Raw genomic sequence first — 18,550 nt, 5'->3', positions numbered from 1 at the left:
GTGAGTGCAAACCAAAAGTGAGTATGGGGTAAATTATCCTTTTCAATGTCCTTGGTACTGAATGTAGAATGACTAAACACAACTGCAGAACACGCTGTGTGTTTGTGTTTGTGTTTTGTGTTTGCTTCAGTGCATTTGTGTGTCTATGTTTGTGTATGGGAAGTTGCTGCAGTAGATCTCTGCGTGTGCTCTTGATTTGATGAGGATTACTATCAGTCTGATTGCTGCATTAAGGATGAGAAATTGATTCAACATCAAAGAATACTGGTAGGAGGAAGTCAAGCTCTCCACAGCATCAAAGGCAACAGGAAGTTCTCCTAAATGGAAATTGGTAAATGGATTTGTGCTGGAAAGGTCAGTTAAAGTTATGAGATGGTTTAGTCCCCATCTGTGACCCTTTTCCCAATCACTGAAGTATGTTTTGGGATGTGAATAAAATATTAATCAAGCAATGCTGTAATCCATGAGGTGTGATCTTCTTATATTAAAACAATACAATGTGCATGAGAAACGTACATGAGAAATGTACTGTAACTATAGAAATACACAAATACAATGGCAGTTCAGGACAGCCGCAGGTGAGTTGATGTTTGTGCTTTAGGATATACTTTGGGATTAAACTGTTCAGACACACAGAGGGGTTTCGTGCTGAACTCCAGAAGAAGTAAAAGAGAAAGACAGGTAAGAGATAAAACATATTCACTTTGAAAAAGTCCTGACATGCACAAAGCTCCTGTACTGCGCATCCCTCTGTCTGTACATCATCCCATGTCATCCAGATGTGTTTAACAGGTAAAACCAGTGCTGTGCCGCAAAGCAAACTGGTTGGGAATTGCAAAATTTTCACCATCCATATGTAAGATGTTCTTTTATTTGATGAACAACAACATCAAAAAAGAGATAACTTTGGCATTTGTGCAAAAACATGGGCAGGCAGCAGTTCTAAAACCAACTCGGAGCAACAGCAAATACTTGTTTGTTTGGATGTTTCTTTAGAGTAGAGAATTGCCTCTTATTTAAATGCCTATTTATTGATGAGATAGAGGCCTAGAACACCAACCAGAATAATCTGTAAAAGATGCACTAAAATGTTGTTTGGGGTGGTTGTTAATTAAATTATGTCTGTTATAGTGTACCATGTTTATATGCTTAAAAGCTTTGCCACAGACAGTCAACACTCAAAATGCCATTCAGCTACCCAACAGTATTAATATTTGACTATTTAAGATGAACATGGCAACCTCTTAATACTGTTTGACTTAAAAAATAAAAAAACAACCAGACAAGTAAATGCTTGGCTATTTCAAACCAGAAGGCAACATTTGAAGCCTTGTCAAACTTGCTGTGGTTCCATAGATGGTTAATCTCAATATGGTGGCGCTGGCCTTAACACCTTTTCACAAGCACCATGAGTCAGAGAAGGTGTTGATAACCTATTTAGTCACAAAACAGATGGTGTATCTGTGTGTTTCAGTCTGTGTGAGAAGCAACAGAGAAAAAGAGAGAGAGAGGAATGTCCATTGTATTACAAAAACATTCAATTAAATAAATACATGGATGGTAAAAGAGATAATGTGGCCTTAAAATCCCTTTCCAAAGCTCCTAGACTGGGTCATGTGGGACTCAAATACAAAATCCTGACAAATTCCTGAACTCAACAACAAATTGTCTCCTAAACAAGCTGGAACTCAAGCATCAGGACGTACAACAGACCTACATGTGACTGACAGCTTGATGGAAAAAAGGCGGAGTCACTTACAGGTAAGTCACAGCAGGAAGTGGCGGCAAGGCGGGACTTAAGAGGAGACGAAACCGACCATGCCATTCCAGAAGAGAATGTCCTCAGTCCTACACACACACGCACACACTCATACTCACTAAAGAGAATGTCTGGTGTACTGTGCCGCACAACCTCCCTCCAGTACAACCGTAGCACGCGAGTACGGCGCTTAACTCCGATTGCTCCGTCTCAGGGACGGTAGAGAGCATGACCTCACCGAAACAGGATTAGCTATAAATAGCCGAGCCTATCCGCTGGAAGCTCCAGCTGGTGGCACTGTGTGCTCGGCCTTTCCTGCGTGGCGAAGGTGTGGTCTGGTTGATGCTGCCTGGACACTAGCCGCTGGCTCGCTGGTGCTCCGGCATAAAAACGACTAAACCCCATCGTCAATGGGTCAGCTGCACCCCCCGCCCCCACACACACACACACACAACCCACCCCCTCACCAAGGCCCTTGAGAGACCAGCAGCTTTGGGGGAGGGGTTCAGCATAAGCCCCGCCCCCCATCTCTTTCTCCCCCCTCTTTCTCCGGCCCGGCTCGCCCAGACCCCCCTCAGGTCTCCCCCCAGCCCAGGCCCAGTTCACCCAGAACCTTGAACCGAAAGAGAGACATTAAGAGATCAGAGTGGGTGTCCCACGTCCTAATCAAGGCCCCACCCTTCATCATTACCTGGAGTGCTGCAAAGCCATCTGACGGCAAGTGGCGCATCTCCACACGTGCCACACACAATCTAAAGCGGTGTGCATTTAGCACACACGTATGCACGCACTCATGTGCGCAGATGCCCATGCTTGGAAGGGGATTACATTTAAATGGCGCTTACACACATACTCTCACATACACACACCAAATGAAAACACACTGCCGGATTACAGACACACATAGGCACAGGCACACACACACACACACACACACACAGAGCAGGATTATACACAACACACACACACACACACTGCACAGACAGCAAGATTAGAGGAACAGGCCAATGTGCACTATTTTACTCAGACAGACACACCACACAGCAGGATTACAGTGATGTGTACAGGCAGTTGCTACTCTGCTGTGGTGCAGATCTGAAACACAGGGAAGGATGGCCTCACTCCTCACTTCAGTCACTTGGTACGACCCCCTGTCTCGGACACTGTTAACACACTGAGCTAACATGATATTTTTGCCTGAGGCATTACAAACAGAGCAAGCGGCGAATCACTGAGAACACATATGTCTGTTTTCCATTGAAATGGCAGCTACAGTGGGTGATGAGTGGATTGGTGCTCACATGTTTTAAGTGGTTTGCTTTCATTCCCCAAATTCCATCGGTAGCTGCAGATCATTTTAGAAATTCTTGTTTTCATCCCACGTTTTCACTGGGTTTCTAATTTGCCAGAGCACAGTCTTCACATTTTTGGAAGACATAGAGGAAGAGAGTTTGTGACTTTCAATGACTAATCTTCAAAACAGAGAGGTGGATACATCTCCTGACAGGCAGGAACAAAATGCAAACTCATCCCTGATTGTTTCAAACATCAAAGCAATTAGTCACTAGTTCTGGCTGCTGCTCTGAGGATCAGGGAGAGATCTAACATCAACACTGGGGCACATCCTTACACACACTGCAGGCACACACGCACTCCAATTAGTGCTGTGTGCATCTCTCTTTCCCTCTCTCTTTCTCTCACTCTCCCCTCCCCCACCCCCCCACACACACACAGACACAAACACGTTGGCACAAAATAACCTTACTAATCTTCTTCTCAATGGCTTAAAGCTGCTGAAGAAGCTTAATAATTTAAGAGGAAAACAGCATCAGTGCTTTTAAGGACACATACACCCAGATTAGCCCCAGGGCAGCTGTGGGTACTACAGCATGTAATATGATGTGAAATGAAACCATTCCTTGACCACCCTACACAAGTCATACTGCAAACCAGATGAGTCAAAGGGAGTGTGCACTAAATATAACTGCACCCTTACTTCCTGAACACTAATTCATTAGGAATGTACTATGCGTTGTAACGTAAAATCTGTTTATTATTTGTGATATGACAGAAGATGTGTGGTTGTCAAATGGCTGTTTTGTGAAATCTACAGACACATGACACATAATGATGTTCACATGAACCAATGCTTCAATTATTTTCTCCTTTCCAATGGGACATTTAAAAGTGCTTAAGGAGATCCGGTAGATGCTGAATATAATGACGACAATTTCTTGCAATCATGATGATTATCTCTGTGATTTTCCACCATGAATAGAATGTCTGATGACCCCTTGGAAGACATATGTAGAAATGAAAACACAAACAAAAAATCTCTCACCTAAAACCCTAAATCAATCTAAACATACACGTTGATAAAGCGGAAGTAAAGTGAGATGTAGAAGAAATGAATTGACAAAACAAAATAATATTTTGTGGCCTTGTTTTTTTATATAATTCTTTTTCTGCAAGATGCTGACTAAGCAAGTTTTTAGGTGGTCACTTCTGTTAATACCAGTCTAATGAAATATAGAAAAAAGATTACCAGGATGGGCTACATCGTTTATTGCCATTGGCTACGCTACACACAACTCCGAAACCAAAAATTTAGGTGCTTGGTTCAGCTGTAGGTGACTACAGTGTGACTACAGTGTGACTACAGGTGAAATATCTAAATGTAAATGTAAATGTAGGTGCTTTGTTTAGCTTACCTTTGCCATTCCTGTGTTATGTACTGTATAGTATCAAAACACATAAGTTTATTTTTCAGGGCATTCTTCCTCACTCCAGAAAAGTGATGGAGTTAAGAAGTGTTTTTTTTCTCTACCTTTGCTCACTTAAGTTTCCCTCTATTCCTGAGGACAAAGAGACAGCCACAGAAGAAGCCCTGGATTATCCTTCCAGCAGTACAGTCCATTCAGGGGAAGCCAAGATTCCATCAGGTAGCCATGGAACAGGATCACATTTAGAACTTCACACAGCCAAGCTGCTGCTGCTGAACAAATGGAGACAGCAGTACGACTCAATTATTCATATGATTCAAACGAAAGAGAAAGGGCCAAATGGATATGACTGCATAGCAGCTGTAATCCTATATACATCCATTCAGCGATTTAATTTGAACTAAGTCTACACACAGGAAGAATGATTAATTTAGATTTCAACTTCAAGGAGATCTTTGCATAGACTTCTAAAGTCGAAACTTGTTTCCAGTAGCAATTTATTATGTTGAAACTGATTTTTGCCTTTTCTGTCCTCCATTTATAGATCTACCTCAACAGTAATTTTCCCAGACCAATGTACAGTGGCTCATTATTCCATTGTGCTTCTGAGACCTTGAATAGAGTGTCATGAATGGCAAAGGGCAGCGAAATTAATTCTGACTGTGAAAATGCGTCAGCATCACAGACACATAATGTTATACCCTTTTCTATGAAACTGCAGCAACCCTTACAGCAGATATGACAAATACATTTTCATGAAATTGTCAGCTGTAACTTTGTGTCCGCGGATGAATCATTATAGTGTAGTGTGGTACAGAGCATGGTCTACAAAGAAAAAAGCTAAAAAAGGAAATAAAAACAAGCTCTACACCACATCTAATTCATTTCTAAACATCCCAAGGACACATCTTGTGCAACACTGTGTAAATACATTTGCCGGTGTTGTGTATTCAGAAGATGTTTACATATTTTTGTGAGGCACATGCAACAGACTCTAGAGGGGAGGTCAGTGGTGGGCACCTTAGATTTGAGCTTTCAATTGCCTCTTTTTTACTGCAGTGGCAGTAAATAATGTCTAAGGCTACTTGATAATGAATGTGTTACTACTGCTCATTTGTAAATGTACATCTAAATGTCAGCCTTTTTTTAACGTGTGCAATACTGAAAAACCAACACTGTGATAATCTAGTCTCTTGTTGCACATTCAATGAAGAATCATTGATTGGAGATGTTTTCACTAGCGCACTTTTTAAAACTTCCCTTCCAGACATTTGCACCAAAGAGGCCCTGTCCAAAAAGACTGGTATTGGTGAACACAATGATGTAAACATTTGGAATTGAATCAAGCATCTGATCATTGCTAAAGAAGGTAAACTTGCATATACTATTTGTAACAAAGGTGAGTCCAAATTTATTTCACAGACAATCCAAATATTTCTTTACACTTCATGTCAATGCATTTCATGGGTGAGGCATGGACTGTTATTTGTGTCATTCTGTAATGGTCCAGCACCCTCCCAGTTTGCCAGCAAACTGAGGGGTGGAATAGTAAATAGTTTCATTATAGAGTTTCTTGTGTCTTAGTACATACGAACAGTTCAGCCCTCAAGTGAGTACCTGTAGTGTGTACTGTTTAACCAAAATGTATTCAAGTTCATTAGATATCAAATTTTTCTTCGCAGATGAAATGTCCATTCTCCTCATAGTCGTCTCGAGTGACCACCATCTCGTCAAAGTCAGGGTTGTCCGCTAAAATCTTTCCTCCTTCCCACGGGTAAGATATTGGACTGGGTAAGAAAACAAAGATCATTACTAATCTGTGGCAATTAATTTGTGTCAGTGCCATTGTTTTTTTTATGATAGTTACAGACTTTAATGAGACTAGGATGATATAACATATTTAGGAAAACATAGCGAGTTAGTACTTAAGTGCCTAGTGACTTCTCTAATTATCTTCATACCACAGTATATATTTTTCTTTTCTTCTGCTCTTGGCTCTGTTTCAGTTAGTGGTTTAGTGATGAGAGGAACATTGAGTACTTTCATTATGTCTGTCTGTGTTGTGTACTCTCCATCCTCTGCCATCACACAGTCTGCAGTTGTACTCACTTTGGGGGCTGAACCACAGACACATGGAAGTCTGCGGGGGCCAGCGAGCGGACCTCCTGGTACACCCGGTCCCTGAACCCCGGGAACAGCGTGTTGCCTCCCGTCAGGATGATGTTCTTATAGAAATGAGGCTGCATCTCTGACAAGCACAACGGGAGAAGAACAGGAGCTCACTGGAGCGCACTGAGATCACAGTCATTGCTGTCTATCTCTCTCCCTCCCTCTCTCTCTCCTACCTTCCGGCAGGTTGTTGATGGAGTTGACCAGGGCTTCGGGGATGCCCATCTCCTGGATGCCGATGTCCGAGGGGTGGAGGAGCATCTCGGGCACAGCAAAGCGCTCGTTGGACAAGCGCAGGATCTGCTCCCCCGTCTTGTACTTGCCTGTGAAGTTCATCTCTTCTCTGGGCTGGAAAACGGCAGAAAGGCATCCCAGATGGTAAACACGAGCAGCCGTTTGACTGACGGGCGACAGTGGAAAGAGGAGAGTGCAGGGGCGGGCTTATACGTGAAGGTGTGTGCTTGCCTTGCAAAAGCCCTTTTTAATGGAGCTGAAGTCTGGGAGCACGTAGTCTCTCATCACAGTGTTGTCCTCCCCTTTCAACCTGGCAAACACAGGGAACATCAACCTTGATAATCCTTCTGTCACATTTCTTTCATAAAGCACTTATCCAAAGTGGTGTACAAATAGTGTGTATAGTGCATACAGTACGTACAGCAGATAATCAAGGACCTCGAGTGCACATTTCTAACCGATTTTCAGTGCTTAGTGCCGAGGAATGTGGGAGGTTTGTATTTCGACCAGAAACAACGATAACATCATGTCGACACAAATCTGGATAGTGTCCAGATTCGATGATACAAGGAGAGACCCCAATACAGTAAGAATCTACTTACTGGGCTATCTCCATGTCTTTGTAGAAGTCCTGGGATACATAGCACACATCCTCCTTCACTTGGTTAAGAACATGCGTCTCGTCCATGACATGAAGCTGTCTGTGAGGAAGCAAGTTTGACTTCACTCACATCAACAAGTACCGGCATTTGCATCTTATTAAGTATGTGTACTTAACTCAATACTGAGATTCCAACGCAGGGAAACCACTGCACATCCTACAGTTCATGTAGACTTGTCATAAAGTAACACACTCACCTATATGAGATGATTTCCTTAAAATGATTTGTCAGTAGCTTTCCTCCTACGTTGATCCTAAGAACCCAAAACACAAAATGAAACTGTTTATCGAGTACCGTCCTCTTGGAAACCCCGTCGTTCTTTTTAAAGTGTGGTGACCAACCGGCATATTCCGTCCTTCATTTTCTTCCCCCGGCAGTAAGGGACGATGTGTGTGAAGGAGAAGCCACTGTCTACCACGATGCAGCACAGCTCCGGGCTGTTCTGCTGGAAGTAGTGGTGCGCGCTCAGAGACCCCGCTGGAACACACAGAACATGCCGGATCAAACATCTGCTTCATACAACGTTTGGACCTTCAAAACGACACAAAACAATTATGCTAATTCTGAAAATACATGAAGCCATTGCAGAGCTCCAGTGTCGCTTCACTCGAAACAATTTACCATTGATTCTCAGTGCTGCTTGGAACTGGTACTCCTCAAATAGGATCTCGTTCATAGATTCCTGGATAGAGGTGAAGTTGAAGTAGGGCTCTGTGATCACTATACTGGTATCTGCAAAGTCCACCTGAAACAGAACAGATGTTTACAATAAGCGAGGTAGCCCATTCCCACCTGGCAATAGCAATGTAAAGTTTTCAACAGTGAGAAAGCAAAGTTGTTAGAATGTGGGGTGCTGTGTGGAACCGTAATTATTCTTTCAGGACTTTAATTTTTAATAAGTGCTTTTAAACATGTAGAAATTCCAGTTGAAGATATTAAGAGTATCATAGAAAATGATCTAGGCCTATGTTGAACCCATTTTAGTTACGTCCCATTTTAGTTTACCGTCCTCGACTCAATATGTGTATTAAATGGGATTGACATTTCCCACTATGCACTGTTTTGAAAAGAGAATTACCACCTTGAACATTTCTTTTCCGAATAGATGGTCCCATACTTTTCTCTGGACATCCCAGTTGACGAGGTAACCCTATAATTGACAAACATCGTTAATTCATCCTTATGCCAAAACGCTTTTATATTAGAAACATGCAGCCAGAATGATGGTGGGACAGGTGATGTTATGCTTCGCTTACTTTCTGGAAAGGTAGAATGTAGAAAAGTCCCGACGGGTCCTTTATTTCATCCAGTTGGTTGGCAGTAAAAGTCTTCAGTCTTGATGTCTTAGAGCGGAACTGACAATTTGGGATGACGCTGTCATTAAAGTGAAAAAGAAAATACATCAGCCTTTTGTTTTTAAATAATGATGTGTAATTTATGTGTAGGCGAGTGGTGGTGCGTAGCTAGCTAGCTAACGCGTCAGCTAGCAAGCTAGATAACATTTACCTGATTTTTTCGTGACTATATCCAATCTTAGCGGTATAAGCTCCATTGTCAAGAATTAACGTGGTCATACTGTACAGTAATATATTTGAGTCGTTTATCTGACGACTATCTAAAGGTGCTGTATTTTATTCCCTCATGCAAGCAGCTAGGCACAATTGCAAATCAAGCGTTTGTCTGTGCCTCCTTCTAAACCAATCAAATGCCACAATTGAAGTCCTTCGAAATAAATCAGTCTAAGTGAAACACAGGTCGTCCAGTTAGGTCCTAGTCTTACACAAGCAAGCCATTTCCACCATAAATACATGACAAAGGGGTTGAGTTGAATTTTATTATAAAAATATTTATATTGAATTTACATAGTGACTTCGATCAATATAATGGAGCTCTTTGTATTTCACATGCTGTTACACAGCATTATGGTTTCACCAACAAAATACTGTAATTCAGCCAAATCACAATGCTCTAAAGACAAAATAATATGGAGTTGAAACACAGTTGTATTCACATGACTCATCCATTGCTCAATTCAGGAAGGGTACCTTTTGTACACTAAGGTGCAAAACATTTGCAATTGCAAGTCTTTGGCAATGATAAACTACCACAAATGACCACACACAAATTCAAGTTGCCAAACGAACAAGCTAGATTTCTTAACCCCTAATAAAGTATGTTAGTAATCATTATTGTAAAGCGACCAACATCGGTTTGGTTACTGGTAATATGGCCTGTAGCGAGACTGGTCTTGGTGGTGGGGGCCGGGCATCTGGCCCTGGGGTGGGGGTCCCTGCATGCGAGGCGGGCCCCTGGGGGCCGGCCACATCCCTGGACTCAGTCCCCCTGGTTGGTTGAAGGGTGGGCTGAGAGTGCCCTGGTCCTGTTGCATGGAGTTGGGGTTGTAGTGATGTGGCGGGGGGCCGTTGACCGGAGGGGGCCCCCCATGCTGTGGCAATGGTCCTGGGGGGGGTGGATGGTTCATGAAGGGCGGCATCTGGTTCATGATGTGGCCCGGGGGCGGGGTGAGGGGTGGGGGGCCCGATGTCATTGGTGGGGCCTGACTGTAGACCATATGTGGAGTCCCAGAGCCTTGGGAGGGGTGCTGCATGGGGTGGCTTAGAGGAGGAGGGGGCGGAGGGGGCGGGCCATAGTGCTGAGGCTGAGGCGGGGCCATCATGTGGTGGGGGTGTGGCTGGTTGGGGTAGTCTCCTTGGTGATGGTGGGGAGGGGGCGGTCCTTGAGCTTGCTGGGGGAGGGGCTCACGTGAAGGGGCGGGGCTCCCAGAGTCGTCCTGGATGGGCACGGTGATGAGGTTGCTATGCTTGCGCGTGGTCACTGTGGAGATGCGGAAGGTCTCCTGGCCTAGCGGGGGTCGCGGGGGGCCGCCAGGGCCCAGCTCAGAGGAGGACGGGGTGGAAGGCGACACGGGAGGAGGCTGGCCAAAAGGATCGTGGCCCTGCAGCGGAGGGGGGATGAGGGGGTGCGGCTTGGCCAGGTGCGGGAGCAAGCGGAAGCGGTCCTGAGGGTCGGAAGACGCTGGGGGTGGGTGCAACGACTCTGGCCTGGGGTGCCCCCCTCCTCCTCCTCCAGACTTGGCTGCTTTCATGTGGCGATGGTTGATGTGGGCCTGCAGGTCCCTCTGGGACAGATAGGTGCGCTTGCAGCCCTGGACGATGCTGCACATGTAGAGGGAGCCTCGCAGGCACTGCTCAATGCGCTGGACCGCGTCTGTGCAGCTGTACAGGGTCAGACTAAGCTTCAGGGGTTTAGAAATGGTAGTGGAGCCGGGAACATACACAATGCATCAACAATAGGAAACGCATACTGTGGTCCATAGACCAAAGGTGCACACCCACACAGGCAGGAGCGCACACACACGAATGTTTAGGACTGACCCAACTCCGGTTGCTACTGCATGTATAGCTTGATTTGAAAGACGAGCGGACAAAACAAAAGCATTAACTATCAACTGCAGTTGATAAGAAATAAGGCCATTTAATTTACTTCTAGGGACTCAAAAAACAGATTGTAATTAACAATATGACATATACTAGGTTGACAGAAGCAGCTACTTGGAAGACTACTTATCAGGTAGAAATAGAAATGTAGAAAAGGTTTTATTTACCCTGGGCACATTTTGTCCATCTTCTTCTCGTGGAGCACAGCACAGTCGTGGCAAAATACATGCTTGCACGGAATCTGGAGCAGGGTGTTAAGAGATATATCTCATTGCAAGATTTATTATTTAGTTACATTGATTGAACAATTAGCCTCTATCATTTGGTTTTAAAGTAATGCATGTGTAATTATTAATAGTATAAGTATGTGATATGACATCCACATGGACCATTTCTCACCATGCGTCCATAGACTTTTATAGGTAGGCCACACTTGTCGCAGAAATGTACTGGTGTGTCGTCCTTCTCACCGAGTAGATTGAGCTGCATGGAAACAAGTCAAACTGTTTGGAATATATTTGGAAAATAGAATGCATGAAAAATGCAGAGCATGCAAAATAATTGCAATTAATGGAGTTGGAGTTAGGGTTAGAGACACACAAAGTATAGGGCTCTGTGTGGGGTTTACAGGAAATTAAGAGTATAGTAGGGCACAAAGGAAGTGTTTGGAAAAACTTGAATCTTTGACTAGGCTCTATTGACAAGCGGTTTTATCTTTTAATAGTTTCTCTAATTTCTTAACACATGACCACATTCTCTCAACACTGCTTTACCCTGCAACACCACCACAAAGCTATCGATTCTATGGTGCAGGTAGGCAGTGTTTATACCGAGGGTTGGACTTTAGAAGCACTGGCAGGGTCAGATTGAGAAGAGTATTACCTTGTAGTCCCAGAACATAGGCTGGGGAAACCGCCTCTGGCTCCCAAAAGCATCTCCGGACTTGCACTCAAACCTCTCTTCCAGCTTGAAGGCAAACTCATCTAGAAAACAGGGTAATTGTTCACTGTTTTTAAGCTTTATCATAGTACCTTTTAGAACTAAAAGTGTTTGTTTACCATCTTCTCCAGGCTGGATTTTGGAGGGTAACCGGCTGGCAGGTCTCTGGGAGCGGGTGACAGGCTTGCTCCGGACAGCTTGTTTCGATATCAGCTTGATAGGGATCCGTCTCCGGACATCCGGACCACCAAGAATCCCTGGACCATCAGTGCCTTGCATGTCATTGTCTGTGAAGAAAAAGCTGTCATTATTTTTGATAGCCTACACTATGTTGGCTGTATTGTCTTGTTTTATTATTTCTATATGTTTCGGTGTAGTGTTGATACACTTGATCATTCTATGATAAGCTATAGTAGCTTCCTGTAGCAGGTAGTTTGCTAGCTTGCTACTCAGCTAACTGTTGTAATGCACTTGACACTGCTGCTGCTGCTGTTTAGATAGCTAACAACCTAGCTCCAAGCTAAACATAACCTAGCAAAGGTGGAAGCTAGCCATTATACTCACAAGCTATTGTTAGGTTTTTCTTCAATAATTGTTAGCTACATATATTATGACATCCTTCTCACAACCTAAATAGCTACGCTAGCTAACTACATAGCTCTACACGACTAGCTAATCGAGATATTTAGCTAGCAGCAGGCAAGGCCGCAACCTAAACGTCATGCTTGCGTTCAATTCTATCACAGCTGATAAACAGCACAGCACAGCAGGTGAAAAATTAAGCATTCGGTTTACACCATGTAGATAACAGACTATTTCCGAAAACAAAAAGCTACGTAAAAATGCACATAAGTGAGAGCCCTACCACTTTGGTCCATGGTGATGGGTAAATGTGTAACGTTCAGTCAGACAGTGACAGGTGGGAGTGTACACCAAATATACAGAAGTCTGTCGTCACATTGTGATCCAATCCTTCCAAAAACCCAATGGCCCAATCTACTTAAGAAGATGACTACCACACCAAAACGAACAGCCAAAGAAAATATTTTTTGAGCGGTTTTCCTAATATATACACATATTGGAAAAAATAATGGGAATTTTAGCATTAGGAGCGGGTAGTTAATTTGATTTGAATACGACTGTGCCTAGTGACGACGAGGTTGGTACTCAAAGAACATACACACAAAAAAAATCCTTGTCTCTCCACACAATACATTTGCTTCTAGATTTGCATGGATGATTCCACTGGTCCAGGTCTCCAATGAAAGTAAGGGAGCCTTATAAACTACTGAAATGCAGCAGGACACCAAGGTAGTGTGAGGGCCCCTACTTGATCCAGCACTTTCACCAGTTAACTGCCCTTCAACAGTGAGGATTAGTGGAAATCAGGTGTTTAAAGATGTTTAATGAGAAACCATGCTTGCAAAATATAGTTGTAAAACATTGGGGAGTCATCCAAAAATGAAAGAATAATGACAGGTTCTTTACATTTTCTCTGAAGTTATGAAACTACAAACAATCCCATAAACATCAGTAGTGCTGACATTACCCTGAGTGACTGGGGTTTTAAACCAACACACAGAGGAAGAGGATATGGATAAGGCTGAGAAGAGATATAGTAATGAATACTAAACTGTTGAACTTTCATACATCACTGTATCCACATGTTCACAGACACTGCTGTATTCATACACTTGCACAAAACACACACACTCATAATCCCATACATGCACACACACACACACATATATACATTCTCACTGCTGGTCCTCATAGAAAACTTTTGCCATGGCGAGGGCCACTTTGTGGACCTTGTTGTCTTTGGCCTCTTGGCCCATGTTAGTCCGGGCCAGATCTAACCAATACTGCTCTGTCCGGGTCTGGTACTCTGACAGGGATTCTGCCGGCTGCACAGGGGGATGGTCCTCCTCTGGAACACACACACATACACACAGCCTATTAGACCCATAGAGACACACACACAAAGACACTCACAGATGCACACACACATTTGGTGCAGTCAGCAGGTGATCTCTGGGGGACACACGCAGTAAACAGACACAAGTAGACAGCTTACCATCTTCCTCATCTTCATCCTCCTCTTCCTCCTCCGACCCAGACTCATCCAGCCACTCCTGAGTCTCTGCGGGGGAAGAGAGGTGTATTGTGGGTCAGATTAACTTGATTAAACCAAGCTTTGAAGCTCACTACCATGGTCAGACAGCTACGTGATTCGAGGATCTATTATTCCTACGGTCATGGATTTCAGGGTCAGGGCAGTGATTTCAAGGTCAGGTCAGTGATTTCAGGGTCAGGGCAGTGATTTCAGGGGCTGTAATTACAGAGTCAGGTCAGTGATTTCAAGGTCTGTGATTTCAGGGTCAGGTCTATGATTTTAGGGTCAGGTCAGTGATCACAAGGTCAGTGATTTTAGGGTAAAGTCTGTGATTGCAGGCAGGTACTCTACTCACTGGGATCCATGTTGACGAGAACCTCCCACTGCTCCATCTTGTGCATGTCCAGACAGTAGAGGTCATTCAGGGTGAACTGTCGATCTCCCACCTCAAACATCCCCCCGTACAGGTACAGCTTCCCATACTTCACTGTTGCCATGGCACTGGACCGGGAGCACGGCTCCACCAACGCTGCCGTTGCACCTTCTTCATCATCATCATCATCATCATCCTCCTCTTCTTCTTCGCTTGCTTCCTCCATCCGTGTCCCAGGGATCACCTCTTTGATGGTCATCACCGTCCCGTCCTCCGTGACGATCTCCTTGACGACTTCCACCGGCCCTTGAGCTGAAGATCCCTCGCCCTCGTCTGGCCCTGCCCCATCGTCTGGCCCCGCCCCCTCAGCCCCGCCTTTCTTCCCCCGACGACGTTTCTTCTTGTCTGACTTCCCTCCCTGGAGACAGAGAAGCAGAGTTACATACAGGCAGGAAGAGTTATAGACAGACAGGGAGGCAGGCAGGGATAAAGATAGACAGGTAAAAAAAGGAAAGCCCTTCAGTGACGTGTGTACACCTACACAACAGAAAGTGTTAGCATGTTAGCCTCGAGGTGATGAGGCTGCAGATGAGCTGGTACCTTGAGCTGAGCAGGGAACCAGCGGTTCTTGTTGATGTCGTACAGGTAGAGGTCGTTATAGAAGTCTCCTTCCAGCGTCTCCTCCTCCTCCTCGTCACACACGCCCCCAAACAGTACTGCCCGCCCTCCCAGACCCACCGCCAGGGAGAATCCTGACCTGGGGGGTGGCTTGGAGCCAGAGGGGCTTACCCTGGACCAAGACCACTTCTCTGAGGGGCGGGGGGGGGGGGCAGGATGGACATGGAGAAGGAGGTGGAGCGAGAGAAAGGTGAAAGAAATATACACACAGTGATGTGTATGTGTGTGGAGGAGAAGAGTGTGTGTGTGTGTGTGCAGGACAAGTGGGTGCTAGTACCTTGGTCCTCCTTGCCCTCTCTTTTCAGCAGAAACATGTCGGAGTGGATGGTGCCCTTGTCAACGTCCTTCTTAGCCCTCTGTAACACACACACACACACCAGAGAAAGCGGTATTACAACAATACAGGCAGAAAAAAGGAAAAGGCTTACCCACGCGCACACAATGAATCCCCCCACCCACATGTATAAAAGCCCCGCACAATAAAAGCCCACTACACACACACTTTTTTTTAAACACACCACTTTAGAGTATCCCCCGTAGATGATGACGCCGGAGCCGTCGGGGGTGGAGGTCATCTGGCAGGCGGAGCGCGGAGAGGGGGCGGAGCCTGAGGGCGCGAGGCGGGACCAGGTGAAGGAGTCCAGGCTGAAGGAGTAGACATCGTTGTAGTAGATGAAGTCCCTGGAGAAGAGGAAGATGAGTGAGGACGATGAGGAGAAGGAGGGGAGAGGAGGAGGAGGGGGAGCGCGGGGGAAGAGGAGGAATAGGAGGAGAAGAGAAGAGGGGGGAGTCAGGTATAAACATGTATGAACACATAGAAACACAGTATATAAGCCTGGTATGTATGTGAAGCAGTCCTGCGTACACGAGTCCTCACCTGGCACTCTCGTGGAAGCCTCCAAAGACCAGCAGCTGTCTCTTACTGAGGACCATCCTGTGACCACTCCTCCCTGTCGGGGCTCCTGGAGCCCTGGGACACACACACACACACGGCTCCATCACTCACTCCATCTAAGAGTCACCTGTGTGTTTATCACCTGCATGTATACATCACCTGTATGTGTGTATCTACCAAATGTATGTATGTGTGTGTGTCACCTGTGTGTGTGTGTGTGTCACCTGTCCACTCACTTGATGAGCTCCCAGGTGTGTGTGGCCAGGTGCAGCACCCAAAGGTCTTTATAGTGGTAGAACTGCTCCCCGTCCGGAGAGGCAAACTCCCCCCCGAACACCCACAGCTGCCCCCCTCCTTGAGGGACCACCACCGCCTGGTGGAGGGAGAGTGGTGGGGTGGGGTGGGGCGGGGCGGGGCGGGGACAACAGTCTGTATGTATAGTTTCTATGCAAACTCCACAATCTCTTTTGAGCTGTGCTTGGGTAGAGGCTGCCCTCTGCTGTTCAAAAAGGAACACTGAACCCCGGTAGAATCACGCTTCCATGAACATGACAATAACTGTCAAAACAGCTCAAGCGTGACTGCAAGCAGCTGTAGAATGAGACGAGGGGGGAAAGAGGGGCGGTGGGATGGAAAGAGAGGGAGGGAGAGGTGTGGGAGGTTACCTGGTGGGCGCAGCGGCGAGGCGGGGGGTTGGGAATGTCTGACTTCACCCAGGTGTTCTTCTTGATGTTGTAGAAGAAGAGGTCATTATACAGATATGTCTAGAGAGACAGGGAGCGAGGGAGAAGGGGAAGAGGCCAGGGGTCAGTGGTTCATTTACAGTAAGTGTACACAAACACATAATTTACTGTGGCAGGAAGGTGCCTAAAATAAACAGATCTTAAGATCTTTTTAGATTAAAAAGTAGAATGTATAAATGAATTAAAAAAGTCTATACAAAACAGCTAAACAATATGTAAGATATAACATTTTACAAAAAAATATATAAAATAGGGCAGCATAGTGCAATAATAGGGCAGAATAGGGCAGGTGTACAGCATACACATCTGGCCTTATTAAGGAGAGGTATAATATAGGACAAGATGTTTGTGGTACAGAACAGGAACAGGTTTGTGGTACAGAACAGGAAGTATGTGGTACAGGACAGGAAGTATGGTTCACCAGGCCCACCTTCTTCCCATTGAAGAACTCTCCTCCAAACAGAATGAGTTCGTCCTTGTCAGGGTGAGCAGAGAAAGAGGAGTTCAACCTGGAGGGGGAGGGCACACAGTTAACCCTGACCCTTAACTCATACAACAACCGCTGGCTGTTACCTGGAGGTAAGGAGTGGACAGGGGGTGTTACCTGGGAGAGGGTGGTGGGCAGGACGTCTCTACCACCTGGGTCTTCTTGGCATCCAGGGTCTGAAACTCAGCTATGAGCGCTTCCAGGTCCTCCTGTCAGGAGGAGACGTTTATGAGACCCAGCCTAGACAGGCGTGTCATTTAATCACTGATAAACACGAGTAACCTATTTAAGCAGAGAGGGTGGAACACAGGTGTAGCTAGCTCCCCTACCTCCTCTCGTTTTGATCTCTTGGTAACCTTCTTTTCCATTTTCGCAGCGGTTTTCTCTGCTCCCTTTACTTTTTTTTCATTTTTGCTCTTTTTGCCCATGTTGGCAGCGTTGTTCTACAGGCGCTTTTATCTAAAACTTCTAATATTCAGAACCACATGGAAATATGCTAAATGCACCACACATGTATTTTCACTGCCATAGTATCAACAACCAACGTGCAGTGAAAACCCTGCTCGTCTTCGCGTGTACACAAAATAAAACAGCGCCATCTCTAGGACAGGGTGTCTTACAAAATATTATAAACAATCAAGGAAAGGCCATTAATATTGTCTTAACAAACCAAATCGTGCCGCTTAATTTTTTTTCACAGACAGCTGTTAGAAACGTCCATATTCAATATCTAATGATTGAAATAGGCCGATAAAATGTCTTTACGCTGCAGGGCTCTACAGCCACAGGTCCAGACTTGAGTCGTGGTTCAGGTCAACGGCCTCCGTCACTCATGCAGACTCAATATTCCTCCAGGGTGTGTGGAATGTCTAGAGGGGAGAACTTATGAGGGAAGTATCTATTCTCTGGAAATCCTCTGACAGGTGTCAGGTGGCATGTGTGGCAGTCGCACCCTCACTCTAATTAGGAGCCATGGCAACGTCTGGGGAGAGGTTTGGTGATGGGGGGCACCCTGCCCTGCCATTAGGGACATGAGAACATCTTATGACCCCCTACATGGAACCTCACAGTGAAGCTGACTGGTGTCACGGTCTTGTAATGAATGTCGACTGAACTTCACAGTCCTTCACGACTTCACCCGACTGACCACAGCGGTGAGACCCCACCAGGGTCAGGGTAAGTCCAAGCCTAGCTGACAGGACTCCAAGGTAAAGGCCATGAAGGAGAATGTCTGACCTTCAACCCAGTCAAACACAACAGTGTCCCCAAGTCATGGAACTTATATTTGCCATGTACGTATCTGCTCAGTAAAGA

The 18,550-nt window shown here is 45.4% G+C and overlaps 3 protein-coding genes across 6 annotated transcripts; all 3 read right to left on the bottom strand.

Annotated features, from left to right (window-relative positions):
- Positions 1–5,853: 5,853 nt before the first annotated feature.
- On the bottom strand, positions 5,854–9,250 carry actr6 (actin related protein 6). The gene is made up of 11 exons (XM_047033968.1): positions 9,054–9,250; positions 8,804–8,921; positions 8,629–8,697; positions 8,169–8,292; positions 7,889–8,024; positions 7,744–7,800; positions 7,488–7,586; positions 7,117–7,195; positions 6,828–6,999; positions 6,592–6,730; positions 5,854–6,269 (listed from the first exon to the last, which is right to left on the bottom strand). The coding sequence occupies exons 1-11, from the start codon at positions 9,119–9,121 to the stop codon at positions 6,140–6,142; spliced, it is 1,191 nt and encodes a 396-aa protein (XP_046889924.1). The 5' UTR covers positions 9,122–9,250; the 3' UTR covers positions 5,854–6,139.
- Positions 9,251–9,361: 111 nt separating this feature from the next.
- On the bottom strand, positions 9,362–12,932 carry LOC124476585 (E3 ubiquitin-protein ligase Hakai-like). Of its 4 annotated transcripts, none has more exons than XM_047033807.1 (6): positions 12,810–12,930; positions 12,064–12,231; positions 11,888–11,988; positions 11,405–11,488; positions 11,173–11,246; positions 9,362–10,783 (listed from the first exon to the last, which is right to left on the bottom strand). In XM_047033807.1, the coding sequence occupies exons 1-6, from the start codon at positions 12,820–12,822 to the stop codon at positions 9,763–9,765; spliced, it is 1,461 nt and encodes a 486-aa protein (XP_046889763.1). In that variant the 5' UTR covers positions 12,823–12,930; the 3' UTR covers positions 9,362–9,762. The 4 variants fall into 4 exon arrangements, with proteins under 4 accessions (XP_046889763.1, XP_046889762.1, XP_046889761.1 ...); XM_047033806.1 differs by having other exon boundaries at positions 9,362–10,798; positions 12,810–12,928; XM_047033805.1 differs by having other exon boundaries at positions 11,888–12,231; positions 12,810–12,932.
- Positions 12,933–13,329: 397 nt separating this feature from the next.
- klhdc4 (kelch domain containing 4) lies at positions 13,330–17,791 on the bottom strand. Its single transcript, XM_047033787.1, has 12 exons — positions 17,566–17,791; positions 17,354–17,445; positions 17,180–17,258; positions 16,672–16,770; positions 16,243–16,379; positions 15,989–16,081; positions 15,630–15,792; positions 15,389–15,467; positions 15,034–15,242; positions 14,416–14,851; positions 14,022–14,087; positions 13,330–13,874 (listed from the first exon to the last, which is right to left on the bottom strand). Exons 1-12 carry the CDS (start codon positions 17,662–17,664, stop codon positions 13,702–13,704), a joined length of 1,725 nt encoding a protein of 574 aa, XP_046889743.1. The 5' UTR covers positions 17,665–17,791; the 3' UTR covers positions 13,330–13,701.
- Between the last annotated feature and the right edge of the window lie 759 nt (positions 17,792–18,550).

The sequence above is a fragment of the Hypomesus transpacificus genome, chromosome 14 (genome assembly GCF_021917145.1).
Source record: "Hypomesus transpacificus isolate Combined female chromosome 14, fHypTra1, whole genome shotgun sequence".
In the NCBI taxonomy this organism is placed as follows: domain Eukaryota; kingdom Metazoa; phylum Chordata; class Actinopteri; order Osmeriformes; family Osmeridae; genus Hypomesus; species Hypomesus transpacificus.
Note: the sequence above shows the minus strand (reverse complement) of the source record. Positions and strands in the feature narration are given on the sequence as shown.